At 36.0% G+C, this 21,449-nt stretch overlaps 1 protein-coding gene across 4 annotated transcripts in view; it reads left to right on the top strand.

Annotated features, from left to right (window-relative positions):
- REV3L (REV3 like, DNA directed polymerase zeta catalytic subunit) overlaps positions 1–21,449 on the top strand; it is a 174,418-nt gene that overhangs the window by 146,278 nt on the left and 6,691 nt on the right. For 3 of the 4 annotated variants that reach the window (XM_049654182.1, XM_049654185.1, XM_049654184.1), the window contains 5 exons: positions 1,309–1,515; positions 10,165–10,274; positions 15,044–15,158; positions 19,501–19,638; positions 20,568–20,758. In XM_049654182.1, the coding sequence (XP_049510139.1) occupies positions 1,309–1,515; positions 10,165–10,274; positions 15,044–15,158; positions 19,501–19,638; positions 20,568–20,758 (761 nt within the window). Of the gene's footprint in view, positions 1–728; positions 1,516–10,164; positions 10,275–15,043; positions 15,159–19,500; positions 19,639–20,567; positions 20,759–21,449 lie in introns of those variants that run through there. The other variant, XM_049654186.1, reaches the window with a different exon arrangement.

Raw genomic sequence — 21,449 nt, 5'->3', positions numbered from 1 at the left:
TTAAAGACAAATAGGAGAGATTCTAGGAGAAGAGTATATTGCCTCTTTTATGCCAACTTCATTCCTTTTTTGTTCTATTTCCTTAGCAGTGAGTCTGTATTAGAATCACGGTACAGTAGGATGGTTGATGGTAGCATGGACCCCACAAGCCCTCAGATTCATTCTGGTGTACTTAGCAAAAGTAGCATCATTTTCTACCAGTAAGAGGATGCTGTGTTTAAAGAGTACCTAAAAATTAGCTATTTAGATAGGAGAAAAATTCTCACCAGACTCATGACATACTCCTCTTTGAAAAATATTACCTCTTTAACATGACATATATTACATCTTAACAAAAACATTGTGACTGCTTCATAAGGTACACAGAATGAATTAGAGGTTAGAATATGTTTTCGTTGTCACATATGTAGTGGCTTGTTATATTATCTCCCTTTAACAGCATTTTTAAAACTTGCATCTACATTTTGACCCAATATGTAAAGCTTAATAAAACTAAGATTTTTTAATATTCAGGAGTGTGATTATCCTATACCTAAGGTTTTAATTGTTCAGTCCGACATGCATTACCTTGCACGTGTCTGTGAATCATCTTCAAAGTTAATACTGTTTTGTGGTTTTCATTCCTACTGGAGTTCTCATAAATTCTCCCTAGTCTTGATTAATACAAATGATTTTTTTTTTTTGGCATCAACAAATTTTATCACCTCACTATTCATCCCCTCTTCCAGATTGCTAATAAATATAGGCCGGAGGGGATGGCTTAGTGGTCTAAGCATCAGATTTGAAATACCTAGAGTCCCTGGAACTGCAGGTTTGAATGTCAGCAGAGTCAACCCAGCTCATCATTCTTCCAAGGTAGATAAATGGAGTTCCATGCAGATTACTGTGTGGGGTCATTAGGATGAGATCTTTAAAAACTGAGGTTTGTTATGAGTGATACAAATCCCGTGTATCTTTCTGAAAGAGTGGGGGTTTGGATCAAATTTTTGGACAAAATTTCCCTCTGAACTTGTTGTATGATCTCTTATGCGCTAGCTTGACATCCTCCTTTCTGGAGGTCTCTGAACTCACATAATAGTGCTACATTAGATTTATAAACATTATAGGAACCTTTTAGGAAAAAAGTGCTCTTCAAAAGAAGGAAAATGTGATGATTTTGTATTGATGGCCACTGGCCCTGTGGCCACTCAATTGTTAGTATGTTTCAGTTCATGACAGTTGGCCATTGTTATACTTTGTACTTCCTTCTTAATTATCTAAATCTATAACTATTAAGGGATTTTAAATATTCCTTTTTCTTTACAATAGCCTTCAGTAAGAAAGGGTGTGCTACCAAGAATGCTTGAAGAAATTTTGAAGACTAGACTCATGGTGAAACAGTCCATGAAGGCTTACAAGCAGGACAGAGCCCTTTCACGAATGCTCGATGCACGTCAGCTAGGACTTAAGCTTATAGCAAATGTCACATTTGGCTATACAGCTGCAAATTTTTCTGGGAGAATGCCATGCATTGAGGTAAGTCATAGAAATCTGTAGTTTTTTCAAGATACTAAAGCAGCATTAAATGAATATCTGTTCATTAAAGTATTTTGTTTTATTTTAAAACTTGAAAGGTTTTCATTTCCGTGACATAAGATCAGCTTTTCTCAAACTGGAACTTGTATACATAAAAAAATCTTCTGAGTTTTGGGCTTTTCTCTATGAGAACTCTTTATCATACATCTATTTCTACATAGCTCGATGAGCATACTGTAGCAAACTATTATGAGATTTTAGTGCTGCATTTATAGCAGTGTTTACAACAACCTTGGTACTGAATAATTCCTTTTAATGTGTTGACAAATCTGATGTTAGGTTGGCTTCTCCAAATGTCAGAATGACCAAACATTCCATGTTTAATAATGTACCTACCAATAGATGTAAAACAAAACCTTTCTTTTGCCGAGGTAGTTGCAATTGAAAGATACTTTTCATAGAATAAGGCTAATTTCTTGCTACTCACTAAATTAGGGTGTAAATTTAACATGAATACAATATAGTGTGACAGAGTAATGCAATAACTTACTAGTGATTGAGAAAAGAACAGAGTAGTATTATTTTATTGGTGCTCTTTTTATGCCAGATGAAAGCTAGAACATTGCAGTATACCATGTTAGTAGTTCAGGAAGGGAAAAGCAGTGGAAGGATAAAGTCCCACATAGCCCACAATAGGCAGAATAAACTTCAAAAACTTGTGCAAGGGACTTTCAATTTCAGGTCCAGCATATAAGAAACTCAGAGGAGCCACTCTCTCCCCACAAGTAAAAAGCTGAACATACTAAAAAATCAACCATTCTGAGATCTGTCAGAAGTGAGGTCACAGGGCAAAGTACTACCCCCAAAATTGAAAAGACCCAACAGGTAAATACAAAGAAGCACAGCTCACAAGAGCAGAAACCTCTGCAGGAACCAGTGCTTGAGGTAGGGAAACATCAACTGATGAATTGCTGGAAGTTCAGTGTGGACAAATCTGAGAGACTAAGACTCCAAGGGACCTAGTCATCAGGGCCCCCACACTTTTGTGAGTCTTACCTCTAGGAGCTCAACCAAGTTCTCACAAGTTTTCTCTCACACAAGAAAAATTCCCTTGTGCTTCTGACACGGAGAGGGGAAAGGAACCATTTTGAAATACACCAGAGCATCCTGTCCTTAACACGGTCTGCCTTCAGGAGAAACTTTAACTGGAGCCTAACCTGCTAGCGTTCTGTCAGAGCCTAACTGACCTGAGAGAAGGGAAATACCCAGCTCCGAGTGCTCTGGCCTTCCATGTGGAGGAAGGGAAATACTCCAGCCTCTTCTAGCCATCCTGTCCCACCAAAGGTGGGGAAAAAGACTGAGAAGCACATGTAAAGTACATAGTCCAGAGGTACAGTTTCACTGAAAGACTTAAGTCTTACTCCTAGAACTATAGAAGACTTCCCCTCCCCCCGCACAGATTACCACCGTATTACTAAAGGCCTATTTCTAGCAATTCCTTTTTACTTGATACTTCATGTCTAGCTGTCAAAAAAAAAAAAAAATTACAAGACATCTCTAAAGTAAAAGACACAGTTTGAAGAGACAGAGCAAGCATCAGAACCAAACTTAGATGTGGCAGAGATGTTGGAATTATTAGACTCCAAATTTAAAACAACTATGATTAAGGTGCAAAGAGCTCTAATGGATAAAGTACACAGCATGCAAGAACAGATGGGCAATGTAAGCAGAGAGATGCAGATTCTAAGAAAGAACAAAAAAGAAATGCTAAAGATGAAAAACACTTGAACAGAAATGAAGAATGCCTTTGATGGGCTTATTAGCAGACTAGACATGGCTGAAAAAAGAATCTCTGAATTTGAAGAAATCTCAACCCAAACTGCTAAAACTGAGAAGCAATGAGAAAACAGACTAAAAAAAAAAAAAAAAAAAAAAAAAAAAAAAAACAGAATATTCTAAAACTGGGACAACTACAGAAGTTATAACATACGTGTAGTAGGGATTCCAGAAGGAGAAGAAAGAAAGGAAGGAACAGAAAAATATTGCAAACAATAGTGACTGACAGTGTCCCCCAAATTAGTGTCAGACACCAAACCACAGATCCAGGAAGTTCAAAGAACACCAAACAGTGCAAAAAAATAAACCTAGGGATATCATTTTCAGACTACAGAAAATCAGTAAAAAAATGTTAGATCCTGAAAGAAGATGGGGGTCAGGGATAACTTACCTATGCAGAAACAAAGATAAGAATTACATCCAGCTTCTTTCCTGAAACCATGCAAGCAAGAAGAGAATGGAGTGAAATATTTAAAGTGTTGAGAGGAAAAAGTACTCCAACCTGGAATTCTGTACCCTGAAAAATTACTGTTCAGAAGCAAAGGAGAAATGAAGACTTTCTCAGACAAACAAAAATTGAGGGAATTTGTGGCAGCAGAACTGCCTTGCAAGAAATGTTGTAAGAAGCTCTTTAGAAAGAAGGAAAATAATATAGGTCAGAAACTCAGATCTACATAAAGAACAAAAGATCCTCAGAGAAGGAATAAGTGAAGGTAAAGTAAAATAAATACTTTTATTTCTCATTCCCTTTTTCTTTTTTTTTTTTAAGCTTATTTGAGAGAGAGAAGGGTAGGGGCAGAGAGAGAAGGAAAGGGAGAATCCCAAACAGGCTCCACACTGTCAGTGCAGAGCCCGACATGGGCCTTGATCTCACAAACTAAGATCATGACCTCAACCAAAAAAAAGAGTTGGACATTCAGCCGGCTGAGGCACCCCTGTTTTTCTTATTTTTAATTGATCTAACAGATAACAATTTGTTCAAAATGATAATAGCAACAATGAATTGGATTAGGTATATATATGCATATGCTTATGTATAAGTAAAATGAGTGACAGAAATGACATAAAGGCTGGAAGTAATTAGAATTATTTCATCATTATGAAGTACTTGCCCTGCTGTGAAGTGGTATAGTGGTATTTCACAGTGGTATATTGAAAGTAAATGTATTATAGCAAAATTGAAGGCAACCACTTTTACAAAAAATAAAAAGAAATGTGATTGATGTGTAAGAAAAGAGAAAAATGGAATCCTATCAAATAGAACCACAAGAGGAAGAAAAAGAGAAGAAAACAAAAATAGGAACAAAAAACAAGGGCAACAAACAGGAAAAAATAAGCAAAATCAGTAAGAATGTAGTTGAACTCAGCAAGACAACCAAATGAATATAGTGGGCATTTATATATAGACTACTTCATTCAACACCGGAAAATGCATTCTTCTCAAGCTTGCATGGAACATGCACCAAGACGGATCTCATTCTGGGTCATAAAACACACCTTAACAAATTTGAAAGAATATGAATCGTATAATGTCTGCTCTCAAATCATGTTGCAGTTGATAGGCTAGATATCAATAACAGAAAGACAGCTGGAAAATCCCCAAATGCCTAGAGACATTCTAAAAGAAATTTTAAAATATTTTGAACTAAATGAAAACACAGTTATCACAATTGGTGGAAATCAGCAAAAGCAGGTGTAGAGTGAAATTTTTATAATATTGAATCCATTATTAGAAAAAAAAAAAAAAGAGAAAGATCTAAAACTAATCCTCTAAGCTTCCACCTTAGGAAACTAGAAAATAAATTCAAAGTGAACTGAAAAAAAGTAATAATAAAAATTATATCAGAAATCAGTGGAATTAAATTGAGAAAAATCAAAGAACCCAAAAGCTAGGTTTTTTTAAAGAATAATAAAATCAATAAGCCTTTAGCCAGCCTAAGGAAAAAAAAGAAAGAAGACACAAATTACTAATATTAGAAATAAAAGAGGAGACATCACTTCAGGCCCCATAGGACATTAAGAAGATAATAAAAGAATACTATGTACACATATTTGATACCCTAGATGAAATGAACCAATTATTTAAAGGACATAATCTGCCAAAACTCACACAGGAAGAAATAGCCTGAATAGGCTTTATCTATTAAAGAAATTGAATCAGTAATTAATAACCTCCAAAATAGAAGGCACCAGGCCCAGATGGGTTCCCTGGTAAGTAAATTCTACCAAACATTTATGGAAAAAATTATACCAATTCTCTACAATCTCTTTCAGAAAATACAAGCAGAGGAAATACTTTCTAAGTCATTCTGTGAGGCCAGCGTAATCATAATACCGAAACCAGGAAAAGACATTACAAGAAACTATACACCAATATCTCTCATGAACATAGATGCAAAAATTTTCAACAAATATTAGCAATTCAAATCCAACAATATATAAAAACAATTACACACCACAACCAAGTGGGATTTATCCCAGGCATGCAAGGCTGGTTTAACCTTTGAAAATCAATTAGTGAGATCCATCACATCACATGCAGGGAAAAGCCACATGATCTTAACAATAGATGCAGAAAGAGCATTTGCAGAATCCAATATCCATTCATCATAAAAAGCCCTCTGTAAACTAGGAAGAGGGGAACTTTCTCAACTTCATAAAGAATATCTACAAAAAAACCTACAGCTAATACCATACTTAGCTATGAAAAACTTGAAGCTTCCCTACTAAGATCAGGTACAAGGCAAGGATGACCCCTCTCACCACTGCTTTTCAACATCATAGAAGAACTGGAAGTTCTAGCTAATGCAGTAAGACAAGTAAAGGGCATAAAAAATACACAGATTGGGAAGAAAGAAATAAAACTGTCTTTGTTACATATGACACAATCCTCTATATAGAAAATCCAAAAGAATTAGCAGAAAATCTCCTAGAACTAATAAGCAATTATAGCAGGGTTGCAGGATGCAGGATTAATACACAGAAGTCAGTTGCTTTCCTATATACCAGCAATGAACAAATGAAATTTGAAATTAAAACTGTATCACTGTTTATATTAGCACCCCACAAAATGAAATATTTGTTATAAATCTAACAAAGTATGTATAAGATCTGTATGAGGAAAACTGTACAGCTGGTGAAAGAAATGAAAAAGCTAAATAAATGGAAAGATATTCCATGTTGATAGATAAGACGATTCAGTATTGTCAAGATGACAGTTCATCCCAGGGCACCTGGGTGGCTCAGTCGGTGAAGCATCCAACTTCGGCTCAGGTCATGATCTTGCGGTTCATGAGTTCCAGCCCAGCATTGGGCTCTGTACTGACAGCCTGGAGCCTGCTTCAGATTTTGTCTCCCTCTCTCTAACCCTCCCCTGCTTGTGCGCTCGCTCTCTCTCTCGCGCGCTCTCTCTCTCTCTCTCTCTCTCTCTCTCAGTAATAAATAATAAACATTAAAAATTTAAAAAAAAAGTCAGTTCATCCCAAATTGATGTATAGATTGAATGCAATCCTAGTCAAAATCCCAGCAAGTTACTTTGTGGATATTAACACACTGATCTTAAAGTTTATGTGAAAGGTAAAAGACCTAGAAAAACAATACAATTTTGAAGAGTAAACTCAGAGAACTGACAGTACCTGACTTTAAGCCTTACTGTAAAGCTACGGTAATCAAGGTAGTGTAGTATTGGCCAAAGAATAGACAAATGTATTAGTGAAACAGAATAGAGGTTACAGAAATAGACCCACGTAAATATAGTTAATTGATCTTTAACAGAGGAGCAAAGGCAACACAATGGAGAAAAGCAGAAGATAGTCTTTTCAATAAATGGTGCTGAGATAACTGGATATCCACAAGCAAAATAAGTGAATCTAGACACAGACCTTACACCCTTCACAAAAATTAACTCAAATTGGATCACAAACCTAACTATAAAACACAAAACTATAAAACTCCTAGAAGATAACATAGGAAAAAATCTAGATGACCTTGAATTTGGTAATGCTTTTTACTTGGCAACACTAGAAGCATGATTTATAAAAGAAAGAAAGAATTGATAAGCTGGACCTCATTAAAATAATTTTCAGCTCTGCAAAAGACAGTCAAGGGTGAAAAGACAAGCCACAGACTTGGAGAATGCAGGAATTAGGGGCACTGACCCTCCCCACAGAGTTGAAAATCCACATATAACTTTTGACTCCCCAAAACTTAACTATAAATAGTCTACTACTGATTAGTAGCCTTACTGATAACATGAACAATTAACACATATTTTGTATGTTGTGTATATTATATGCTGTATTCTTACAATTAAGTTAGAGAAAAGAAAATGTTACTAAAATCATAAGAGAAAACACATTTACCATACTATACTGTATTTATTGAAAAAATCCACATATAAGTGGACCCATACAATTCAAACCTGTATCATTCCAGATGATTTTCTTTGTGCATTCATCTGTCAGTGGCCACTTTGGTTGCTTCCATGTCTTAGCTGTTGTAAATAATGCTGCAGTGAACATAGTGGTGCATATATCTTTTACAGTTCGTGTTTTCATTTCCTTCAGATATATACCCAGTAGTGGAATTGCTGGATCATAATGGTATTTCTATTTTTAATTTTTTGACGAACTTCCATATTGTTTTCCATGTTAGCTGCACCAATTTGCACTCCCACCAGTGGTGCACGAGAGTTCCCTTTATTCTTCATTCTTACTAACACTCTACTTATTTTTAGAAATTTTGTACTTAAATATTTTTCTTATTATGACTTTTCAGGATCCCAACCATTGCCTAAACTGTAAAACCAGTTCCTTTCCTCTTTTTAAATCTAATCTCTTAGCCCTATAGTGGAGTAATGTTCAAATTAGGAACCATGGCACATAGTAGCAGAATCACTTTTAATTTAATTATCACTCCTTCCTTCTTCCATCTCCCACCACTAAATCCTTCACAATGCAAGGTCTTCGGGACAGCTGCAAGAGTTCTCTTTAAGAACAAGAGTTCTGTTCTTCCAGGTGTAACTTAAATGGGCCAGAGTAGGTAGCAGGAGGCAGACATTTAGGGTCAGTATGTGTATTTATTCATATGTGTGTAGCTTAAAAGCATATTTGATTCTGACACTAGATGGTTCACCCTTCCAGCTATTTGCCATCACATATTTTTAAAGTTTATCTTGTTTTGAAAGTGGCAACAGATGACAAATTGACCATTTTATTCAAACATGAGTTTCAATTAGATAACATGACTTTTTTTAATGTGTCAGGATATATATAGTTTACATTCTCAAGGTTTTCTGATATACTAAAGGTCTCCATAGAATTCATGGTTCTTAATTTAAACCCAATAAGTTTCTGCTACCAGTTTAAATCTATTCCTTTGTTCATTTAACATTTCCTTTGTAAAGCAACTATAAAGAGCCTTTTAAACACTTACTCAGTCCTACATTTAGTTCAGGTGATTCAAATTTTACAGTAAAAAGAGAAAGATCATTATAACTGTTGTTGGCTTCTTAATACAAAGAAAAAGTGCATAATTCTTACTTTAAAATTTTAAAAGGAATGCTCCATTTATGCCAAATGGCAGTTTTCCCCAGCCCTTAGTTTTAATGAGTTTAGTAAATGGAGGCACCTGGCTGGCTCAGTCTGTAGAGGATGTGACCCTTGATCTTGGGGCTGTGAGTTCGAGCCCCACGTTGGATGTAGAGATCACTTAATATATATATAAAGCAAGCAATAGTCCTATGCTGGTCTCCTTAATTTACTTAACTATAAAATATAATTAGCTTGTTGTATTTGTCAAGATCTATCATCTTTTTGTTTTGTCATTATGCCATGATCTTTGTTTAAACTCACTAATCACCAATGAAACTGTCCTTGTTAGGAGAGCCTTGTTGGCTCAGTTGGTAGAGCATGCAACTCTTGATCTGGAGGTCACGAGTTCAAGTCCCATGTTGGATGGAGACATTACTCAAAAAAAAAAAAAAAAAAAAAAAAAGAAGTATTCTTGTTAGACATATCTGTGTACTTGATTTAAATTGAACACTTATATTTTCCATCATAGAATTATACATTTTTCATTATATTCTGTATTATCTAAAAATTATGTATAGCCAATCACTAGGATTGAAGTTCACCATTAACTTTAATGATATTAAAAGAAATTATCCTAATACTCCAATAGAAGAATTTTGAAAGATATACACACACATACTCATGCACATACACAGTGTAATTTCCTTCTGAATTGGTTATAAAAGCATATATGAGGGGCACCTGGGTGGTTCAGTTGATGAGGTGTCTGACCTCAGCTCAGGTCATGATCTCACGGGTTGTGAGTTCGAGCCCTGTGTCTGGCTCTGTGCTGACAGTGCAGAGCCTACCTGGTTCCCCTGCCTCCCTCTCTTTCTGCCCTTCCCTCACTAGTTTGTGTGCCCTTTCTCTCTCCTCAAAAATAAACATTTTTTGGAAAAAAAAAATATATATATATATGAAAGTCCTTGAATAAACCAGACTTATTCTTCCAGGAATCAGATGTAACTGTATACCTTGTATAAAGTATAATCCATTGTACTTACTGATACACTCACAGGTGAGTCTATATATCGATTGATTCCTTTCTTTATATTCTTCACCTCATTTTCTTCATGAGTACTTGTAGAAAGAACTGACACTAATGACTGTTTTCTTTTTTATGTTCTTTTCTCCTTGTTTCGTATTTAGAAATAGTAGTGAAAATTAAGTATTATATGTTAAAGTCTACTGATATATACTAAGCTGTGTTAAGAAATTACTTCCAATGTGTTTGTACCAACAGGTTGGTGATAGTATTGTTCACAAAGCCAGAGAGACTTTGGAACGAGCTATTAAACTGGTGAATGATACCAAGAAATGGGGTGCCAGGGTTGTATATGGAGATACTGACAGGTGATTAACTTCCTACTTTATAGTTGTCTTTTTGCATCTCTTCAGATATTCATTTCAGTGTTTGAAATGGCTTAAGGGTAATCCTTCCTAAAAACAGAGTTCTACTTAAGTCTTCCTCAGTCCTTATGATCTTGTGATCAGAAGTAGCACAAGTCCTGAATTACCAGATATGATCTTAAGAGACAGAAATTTTAAGTGTCCTGAGCCACAGACTTATGGAGATTCCCATGGCATGCCTGCAGGTAGCAAAGTAGATAGTGATCTGCAAAAAACTGTATACACAGGGGTCTAGTCTAGTCTTTTTAAAAAACAATAGCTCTTAATGTAAATGATTCTTCATATAGCTTCAGCTCTGTGAATTTAAATACATATCTTAACTTTGGAAGATACCTGCCAAAGCTATGAGTGTTAACTTTCCTTGGCCCAAAATATTTTTGACCTTCTGCAAAAAGTGCATGTAGGCAGATACAATTTTCCATTTGATTCCAGAGGGCTCACAGACTTCCTGAAGTCCATCATCCATGGGCTGACAAAGAATAGGACTGCCTCTGGGTCCTGAATTAATAACCTCAGCTTGGTTGCCTGCCTTGGTATTTTTTAGGGCCCAGTTATTGATGTAACATCTTATTTGTATGACTTCATAAATTCTTCTAGATTATAAGTATTATGCAGATTTCTTAGAGTCTGATATTTTTCATATTGAAGGCTTAGATTCACAGTGTGATCATGCTTAGAGCACTTGCCTCAGGACCTCTGATGACTTTACAGCCCAATGAAGCTGTAGGACATAATGCTTCTAATCATTAAAAATAGCTTCTAGGTAATCTTTGAAGAGCACTTAATCTTCTCCAGTTCTTTAATGCACGTATAATCAGCATAATCATATTAATGCTGAATGAGACTTGTCTCATACAGCAGCTGTTTCATTACTAACAGGTGGGTATACTTTCAAGTTATCCAGGCCCCAGCTATCCATAGTGTCTACTGTTCCCCATCAAAAGCGACTCTTCAGCTTGACTTTAGTATTTCACTGCTCTGTAAAACCACTTCTGCTGAGTAGTCTAGCAAAATAAAAGTTACTAGAACATGGTTTTGTACCTTGTTAGCAGACCTCCTTGCAAAAAATTTAGGGAAGAGGAAAAAATTAAACATTGAATTGTTGAGTTTAATTCAGGGTCATACATGTCATGGTTGATGACACACACAATCAGAAGTTGGCATGGTTCTCATTGTAGTTATCTTTGTTTAGCATATAAGATCTTTAAGAATTCAAACCAAAAAAACACAGACGCACAGAATGTCATAACTGAAAGACAGCTTTGGTGCTATTTAGGTCAGCAGTTTTCACACTGCTGGAGGGAACCCTTAGAAGCATATTCTTATGTGCTGCTTAAAAGCACATTTCCCTAAGATAAGAAACTTGTCTAAGATCACCTGACTAGTCAGCAGTGGAGCCATAAATTAGTATTCAGTGTTTTTTGATTCCTAGCTGGTACTGTTTCATTACATCAGAATTCACAGGTGTTTTATGATTCCAGTCAAAGAATTTGCAATATTATTAGAACTTTTGCTCTCCATTCACTAATTCATTCAACAAATGATAATTGAAATATACTGTATGAGGGCAGTTCATTCTTGAGCATGCATTATCAATGGTAACAGTATCACCCTAACCCAGTACAAATTGGTTCTCAGGGAGCAAAACCTGTACTATCTAAGTGGATAGTACAATGGATTTTTGGCCCTACAAAGTTCAACCACCCAACAATATTTTATTTCTTAATAATTACTTTCTCTTATTAAATTTACTTTTGGGGCACCTGGGTGGCTCAGTCAGTTAAGCATCTGACTTTGGCTCAGGTCGTGATCTCATAGTTTGTGGGTTTGAGCCCAATGTCAGGTTCTATGCTGACAGTGCAGAGCCTGGAGCCTGCTTCAAGTTCTGTGTCTCCCTCTCTCTTTGCCCCTCTCCTGCTCACTCGCGCGCTCTCTCTCTCTCAAAAATAAAATATTAAAAAAATCTTAAGTTAAAAAAATTTTTTTAAATAAATAAAAATAAATTTTAACTTTTTTGAGAGAACGATAATGATAAAAGATTGAGAAATACTGCTTTAGGGATAATAGATAATGCTTGGTGAAATGAAAAAGTTCTTAACTGAGAGGAGATCTGGATTTGCTTTCTAGCTATACATCTATTCGATGCATGGCCATTAACAAGTCTTTTAGCTTCTCTGAGGCTCAGTTGCCTCATGATCAGAATAAAGGAAATCTGATAGATGATGGTGAATGATCATTGCCTCCCTCCGATTTCAAGACTGCTGATTTTATGAATCTTGGGATCTAGCTAAGGGCAATCAGTTACCAAAGCATCATAATTACTGTTACAGAAAGGTGTTTCTGTCTCTAAAGCAGTTATGCATTATTGTCCATTTAGAAAGTATAATAAACACACTATTTCTTTTTTCAATTAAATGATATTTTTTATTAAAATATAACTGGGAGTGCTTGGGTGGCTCAGTTGGTTAAGCATCTGACCCTTTTTTTTCCCCCCACATTTATTCATTTTTGAGAGACGGAGCATAAGCGGGGGAGCGGCAGAGAGAGAGAGGGAAACAGAATCTGAAGCAGGCTCTAGGCTGTGACTGTCAGCACAGAGCCTGACGCAGGGCTTGAACCCACAAACCGTGAGATCATGACCTGACCCAAAGTCAGATGCTTAACGGACTGAGCCGCCCAGGCGCCCCAGGTGTCTGACTCTTGATTACAGCTCAGGTCATGGTCTCATGGTTCATGAGTTCAAGCCCCATGTTGGGCTCAAGCCCCACGTCATACTACACACTGACAGTGCAGAACCTACTTGAGGTTCTCTTTTCCTCTCTCTGCTCCTTTCCTACTCATGTACTCTTGCTCTCTCAAAAATAAACTTTAAAAAATAAAATTGATATACAGTATTAGTTTCAGGTATACAATACAGTGATATGACCATTATATACATTACAAAATGCTCACCATGATAAGTATAGCTACCAGCTATCACCATACAAAGTTATAATATTACTGACAAGTGGTTTAAACAGTTATTTTATAGAAGAGTGGTTCTCAGTCATATTTACTACACCCTAGTGGAATATGACCTACTCCCATCAGTTATAGGAATTCTCTATGGTAGTGGTAATAGCTCTTATATAGAGTGGCAGCAGAAGAGTGGTGTGGAGCTAGAATCCGAATGTCTAGAAAAAGTCACCTGAGTATAATTGAGAAAGGCTTTCTAGGTTGTTCTAATATCCCCACTCACGCCCTACTATGTGAAAGTCACACTCTGTATGTGTGCTTGGATCTCTCAACCCAAAGATGATTGTTACTTAACTAGATTAAAAGCACCAGTGACAGAGAAACTTATTTTAAAACAGTCTTTCTCTTTTTGTAGGATAGTCACCTCCATTCTGTTAAGTGATCAAAAATGTCCATTAATCTTGGCCAGCAGTCTTGAAGCTTAGCTCCAAATAAAACTGGCCAAAGCAACATAGATGGACTCAAACCCACTAACTACTGGGTAAAATCTCATATATGTAGCCTATAATAATATTTTTTAAGATATCAACTTCATTGAGGTATAATTTTTAACAAAACACATAATTTTAAAAAATGTAATGTTTGTGTTTGAGAGAGAGACACACACAGACCATGTGAGCAGGGGAGGGGTGGAGAGAGAGAAGGAGACACAGAATCCCAGCAGGCTCCAGGTTCTGAGCTATCAGCACAGAGCCCGACATGGGGCTCAAACCCACAAGCCTTGAGATCATGACCTGAGCCCAAGTCAGACATTTAACTGGCTGAGCCACTCAGGCACCCCAGAAATCCTTCCGTCTTGACCTGCATATACTGCTGGTGGAATTGTACATCAGAAATTTCTTTCTGGAATTCAGTTTGACAGTATCTTTCAAAAAATATTTTTAGAGTATACCATTTACCCAGAAATTTCACTGATAGAAATTTGTTCTAAGGATACAACCAGAGGTGTGCCAAATTATTATATGTGAAATATTAGCAAAAAAAATTTTAAGTAACCTAAATTTCCAGTGATTGAGGTTTGGTTAAATTATGATACATCTGTACATTGAAATACAGTACAACTGTTAAAATAATGTAAAAGAACTAAGCAGTGTGAGAAAATGTTATGATGTACAATTAAATGAAAGAAGAAAGTTATCCAACAATCTGATCTGTGATCCCGAAGGAGAAGAGATTTACAGATATACAGAAAGGTTTGTAGTGCCTATTTTCTGAATGGTCAGATTAGGGGGCTGTTTTCTTCTTTGTGCTTTATGTTTTCTGACATTGTCTTCAGTGAACATATATTACAAAATATATGTGTGTCTTTTTTAAGTTGGGTGGTTCTGGAAGGAAATTTCCTCCCATATCACAAGTAAATTTTTCATTTCTTTATAATCACATTTTCTTTTATTTTATGACTGATGTAATGGTGCATCATATAAAGCCATTATTGTCTAGGAATGACCCAAGACCTTCTTGGCATCTCTGACAGCTGAGCTGGTCTGTGTGAAGCTAAACTAGAAATATTAGATGTTTTTTAAAATCTGTAATAATACAAGGAAAGTATGATAAAGCAAGAAAGCTTAAACAGGAAGCAACTTCATAAGGAAAAGGGGCGAAAAAGCTTTCTTTGGTATTAGGGTATTATCCAGGAAAGTAAAGTTACTCTTGATGAAATTTTTTTGTTACAACGATCTCGTTTTTAACCCTCTTAGTATGTTTGTGCTACTGAAAGGAGCTACTAAGGAGCAGTCTTTTAAGATTGGTCAGGAAATTGCTGAAGCTGTAACTGCTACCAATCCTAAACCAGTGAAATTGAAGTTTGAAAAGGTAAGAGAAATATAATTAATACTGGAAATAACAGATGAAATGCACATACCTTCTGGAGATTTTGGTCTTGTATAATACATTTTCAGAATCAGTAACAGTATAATGCCTATAAAGTGTTGTATTTAAAATATTTTCCCTGAGTTTTGTATAATTTTCTCAAAAAAAACCCCTTTTGTTCCAATTAACTATTGCTGTGTAACAGACCCCCCCCCCAAACTTAATGATATACAACAGCCACTCTTTTATTATGCTTATGGATTTTATGGGTCAGGAATTCAGAAGAGGTGCAGCGAGGACGCATGTCTCCGCTCCACAGTGTCTAGATTCTTAGCTGGGAAACTTAATGGCTGAAGGTGATACAACTTGAAGCCTGCTCACTCTGCTGTCTGGGGGTTGATGCTGGCTGCTGTTGGGAACATCAGCTGGGGCTGTCAGCTGGAACACCTACATTTGGCCTTTCCCTGGGATTATTTGTTCTTCCTCACAGCATGATGGCGCTGAGTTCCAGGAATGAACATCCCAAAGAAAAATAGACAAAAGCAGTTCTGTTTTTTATGACCTAGTCTCAAAGTCACACCACATCACAGCCTGTCTAGATTTAAGAGAGAGCATAGATTCCCATCTCTTAATGGGAAGAATGTCCCATTATCACATTGTAAGGTCATGTGGAATGGCAGATATTATTTATTTGGACAGTACAGTCTGCCATAAGGACCTTATTAGACTCTTTTCACTTTACCTTCCATATCATATATGTATTTAGTTCTTTCCATATAAAAGCTACTAAGCTAGGAGAGGTGTGGAATGCAAAGAAGCATAAGACACAGTCCCACTAAGAGCCAATAATCATGAGAGCAGTCTCCCTAAACACTGTAAGAGCACAAAGAAAAGGAGGTATTATGTCATCTTGGGCTGGATGAGGAGACTCCATGGAGGAGTACTTCCATGAGGAGGTAATATTGCACTGTGTCTCAGAAAATGGTTAGAATTTCAATGGGCAGCCATGGGGCTGCAGTCATTCTGCATAGAAGAAAATGGCATGTAGGAGGATAGGGAGTTGGAAAAGCACAATATGGGAATATAGTGGGAGAGAACTCTAGAAAATAAACTTAAGACCAGATTATAGAGTGTCTTGAATACCAAACTAAAATGTTCAAACCTGATTCAGAAAAGTGTATCAAACAAGAACATGACATGATCAGAGCTGTTTGGGGAGGATTAGTCTCACAGTGGTATACAAGATGGTTTGGGAAGGGGAGAAGCTCAGGACAGGATGCAGCCTGTATAACCTGAACTAGGGAAGATAAAGAGCAATTCAGGAGATACTGAGAAAGAAGGATCCGTAGGAATTAGAAATGGTTGATTTAAGAAAACGGGTGTGGAAAAAAAAAAAAAGAAAAGAAAAGAAAACGGGTGTGGAAAGGATAAAAGTACCTACTTTGAAGCAAGAATTGTCATAGAAGAGATTCAAAGAGGACTCAGATATGGTATCTGCCCTGAAGAGTGAGCATTCTGATTGGGGCAGAGATGGGGAGAACAGTTAGAAAACAAAGTAAGAATGAAGTACATGTATGGTACTATGGACACAACCCATCTGGCACAAATGAAGAGTATGGCCTGCTTAGAAAATAGCACCAGACATGAAAACTTACCTGAAATAGATCACAGACCGAAACATAAAAGCAAAAAACTGCAAAACTTCTTAAAGAGAATAAACATTAGTTAAGAATTGTGATGTATAGGTTCATGATGAATATTGTAGTTTTTTTCTTGTATTGTCTTTGGCTTTGGGACAAAAAAAGGAGGGGCTGGTTTCATAAAATGAGTTGGCAATATTCCCATCTTATTTTCTGGAAAAAAAAAAATAAGATTAGTACAATTATTTCTCTTAAAAGTGGTTGATAGAATTCATCAGTGAAGCTCTCCAGTCCTGACATTTTATTGGGGGAAAGGGTGGGTCATAGATTTTTAATTACAAATTAAACATCCTTGATAAATATTGAAATATTCAGGTTTTCTTATATCAGTGTTGATAACTTGTGGTTGTCAGCGAATTTGTCCATTTCTCCTAGATTGTCAGATTTGTTGGCATGAATTATACTTCCTTAATGTCATTTTGATATCTGTAAGATCCTTAGTGATCTCCCTCCTTTCATTTTTGATATTGATAATTTTTTTTTGTTTTTTTCCCCACAATCCTCTACCTAAAGGTTTATCCATTTACTGAACTTTTTGAAGAACCATTTCTTCAATTTCCACTCTTTATTCTTTCCTTCCTTATACTTACTTTGGGTTTAGTTTGCTTTTATTTTCCTGTCTTCTTAATTTAGAAGCTTGAATCTTTGATATTAAACAAATATTTTTTAATGTAAGTGTTTAAAGATATAAATTTCCCTCTAAATACTACTTTAGCTTTGGGGCGCCTGGGTGGCTCAGTCGATTGAGTGTCCTACTTCGGCTCAGGTCATGATCTCGCAGTCCTTGAGTTCGAGCCCCGCATCAGGCTCTGTGCTGACAGCTCGGAGCCTGGAGCCTGTTTCAGATTCTGTATCTGTCTCTCTGCCTCTCTCTCTCAAAAATAAGTAAACATTAAAAAAAAATTTTTAAATAAATAAATACTACTTTAGCTTCAATTTTTGGTATCTTGTATTTCCATTATTATTCATTTGTTTCAGTGATAAAGACCCATACATCATTTAGACTTGTGTTAAGTTCCAAATATTTAAGGATATTCCAGAAATAATACCATTATTTCTAATTTAATTCCATTGTGGTCAAAGAAGACACTCCGTATGATTTTAATGCTTTTATTAAGTTTATTGAAATTTGTCATTTGGCCCAGCCAGTGGTCTATCTTAGTGATTATACCCATGTGACCTTAAAAGCTTTCTGTATCCAGCTTTTTGGAATGTCCTATAAATGTCACTTAGGTTAAGGTAATAGTGATGTTGTTGAAGCCTTCTGTATTCTTAATGATTTCCTGTCAATTTCTAAGGGAGAGGTGCTGAAGTTTCCAAATATAATCATAGATTTGCCTTTTTCTTCCTTTTAGTTCTGCCAGTTTCTATTTCAGATATTTTGAAGTTTTCTTTCTAGGTACATACACATTTAGGATTATGTATCTTCTTGATAAATTGTTATTTTTATCTTTGATAATACTTGTCTTGAAATCTACTTTTTTCTGATGATAAAACACTCTTGTTTTGATTAGTGTTAGCATGTGTATCTTCCATTTTTTATTTTTAACCTTTTTATGTCCTTGTATTTGAAGTGGATTTCTAGTAGTTTATTGCTTTGTTTCATTTTTTGATCAGATCCAATCTGATCACTTCTGCCTTTTAATTGGGATGTTTAGACCATTTTATACTTAGTATAATTATTGATAATGTTTGAGGACAGAAGAAAGGACCAGTTTGGTAGGTCCATTGGACCCTTAATCTAGGAATTCAACTTCAGGGAATTCAGTAGATTAATCCATGCAAGATTGTTCACTGGAACACTATTTGTAATAACAAAAGATTGGAAACATCCTAAATGACCCACAGTAGTATGTAACTGGTTACATAAATTGTGATATCCTCCCATCATGGACTACTATACCTACAAAATAAAAGGAGCTTTCTGTACAAGGATGGAATATTCTCCAAGATAAATTATTAAAATAAGCAAAGTACAAAATGATGTATACGGTAAGCTACCATTCATATGTATAAATATCTCTGGAAGGCTATACAGGAAATCAATAGAGGATGCCTCTAGGCATCTCTAGGTCAAAGACAGTAGAGGCTGGGGGATGAGGGCTTTTCATTATATAGTCTCTTATAACTGTTAATGTTGTACTTATTAACTTTTAAATATATAAGTGTTATTTAAAGTGATTTTTAATTTTTAATAGACTTTTGAGAGAGTAGCATCAGTTGCAGTAGGGACAGAATTTGATAGTGCAAACAAAGGAGTTGAGTGGGAAGGAAATAAAGACAACTAACTAATTTTGTGTGCTTTATGTTTAAATGTTATATCATGAATTTCATTGGTGCTAAGCAATATTTAATGGGGGTTTTTGGAATTGATTTTTTATTAATTTGGTTAAAGAGAGAAAAAGGGTGCCTGGGTAGCTCAGTTGGTTAAGGATCTGACTGCCTCAGGCCATGATCTCATGGATCATGAGTTCAAGCCCCACATTGGGCTCTCTGCTATTAGCACAGAGCCTGCTTCAGATCCTCTGTCTCCCTCTCCCTCTGTCTCAAAAATAAACATTTTTAAAAAAGAAAAAGACATAAAAATAAGATATTCATGGTAGGGAAAAATGGTTATTTAGAAGCGTTTTGTTAATCCATCACAGGTATATTTGCCCTGTGTCTTACAAACAAAAAAGAGGTATGTGGGTTACATGTATGAAACACTGGATCAAAAGGACCCGGTATTTGATGCAAAAGGAATAGAAACCGTCAGAAGAGATTCCTGCCCTGCCGTTTCTAAGGTAAGGTTTATCTATCTTGTGTTCATCTTTAAGAAATAAGTAGGATTTTCACCAGATTCTTTATCTTAAACACACATGAGGTGGTCCTCCTAGTCTCTTTGTGTGTAACTATCAGTGGAGGAACTATATGATTTTGAGAATTTCATTTCTAATGAAAATGACTTATTTGATTTTAGTCCTTAGTTTCTGACTTCTTCCCTCACCTTACCTTTTATCACAATTACTGAAAAACAACACATGAACTTGACAAGAATTTCCTGCCTATCACCTGGATGATGATATGTTATCATATAACAACACCCAAAAGCTAGGGAGCAGGATAAAGAAAACTAGCAATGGAAAAATTTTATAAGTAATCCATTCTAGATAAACTGAGTTATTAACACAAGTTAGAAAGATTTCTGAACAGTGGTACCATAAATTACCTAAATTTCTCAACCACGGTAATTTTACCCATAGTATTTTATATTTTTTATTTACTCAGGTCCAGACTCCTGTAACAAACTAAAAATAAATGGTATAAATGGGAATAGTACTCTACACACTGAGTTTTTTAAGAGCATAAAAAGCGTAATAGATGGACTATTGTCAGTGTGTCAGTATGTTATGCTATATATGTAATGTTATGTGAACTTGAGATATTATTTAATACTGGTCCTTGGAAGAGAAATCCACTGCATTCTTTCTCCAAGGGTAGAATTGTGCTTAAGCTAAATTAGCAAACTTAATGAGTAAATATATATTGGTTCCAGTATTCACAAAATACAGAACTTTCACCCAGAACTAATTTAAATTCAATCCATTCCATAAATCCACTGCATGTCAGTCATTTCCTAGTAGAAATATTTCCAGAAAATATAGCAACAGTGATTAAATATACTAGGGGGTATTTTATCTTTATGAATGTATCCTTTTTTTTTTTTTTTAAGATACTTGAGCGTTCTCTAAAGCTGCTATTTGAAACAAGAGACATAAGTTTAATTAAACAGTATGTTCAGCGACAGTGTATGAAGCTTCTAGAAGGAAAAGCCAGCATCCAAGATTTTATCTTTGCCAAGGAATACAGAGGAAGTTCCTCTTATAAACCTGGAGCTTGTGTGCCAGCCCTTGAACTTACAAGGTAATGATGGGGGCACCTGGGTGGCTCATTTGGTTGAGCATCTGTCTTAGCTCAGGTCATGATCTCACAGTTCATGGGTTCAAGCCCCATGTTGGGCTCTGCACTGACAGTGCAGATCCTACTTCGGATTTTCTGTTTCCCTCTCTCTCTACCCATACCCTGCTCATGCTCGCTCACTCTCAAACAAACATTAAAAGGTGGGGTGGGGGGGGCAGTAATGATGCATACAACAGCACAACTCTGTACCTAACAAGTGTTGTCCTAGGATGCTGAGTGGTTTGAAATAGATGAAAAGATACCTAGTCCACAGGCACATAATTGTTTCTTCACCTGCCCCAATGAAGCCTCACTAATGGTAAATAGATGCTCCCCCATACTTTGTAAGCTCTGAAGAGGAAGAAGGAACTCCTTTTCTGGGCTTCTCTTGGGAAACTAAATTCAGTGAAATTTTAATCTTGTACAGAGCTTGAATTGTCATTTTCCCACATCAAAATCCCTAGGTGGTCCTTAATAGGGATCTACCAAAGCACTTAGATGGCATCATTCTAGAGTCAGATCATCTAACGAGCTAAATTTCTCTTTCACTGTTGGATTTATGATCATTCTGACTCTTAGGAGATAGAAATTAATACATTTTAAGCTAGTTGATATATGGCAACTCATGTTGTTTTTCACAGCAATGATTTACAGA

The sequence above is a fragment of the Panthera uncia genome (genome assembly GCF_023721935.1).
Source record: "Panthera uncia isolate 11264 chromosome B2 unlocalized genomic scaffold, Puncia_PCG_1.0 HiC_scaffold_24, whole genome shotgun sequence".
NCBI lineage: Eukaryota > Metazoa > Chordata > Mammalia > Carnivora > Felidae > Panthera > Panthera uncia.
This window is presented reverse-complemented; position numbering and strand designations above follow the sequence as displayed.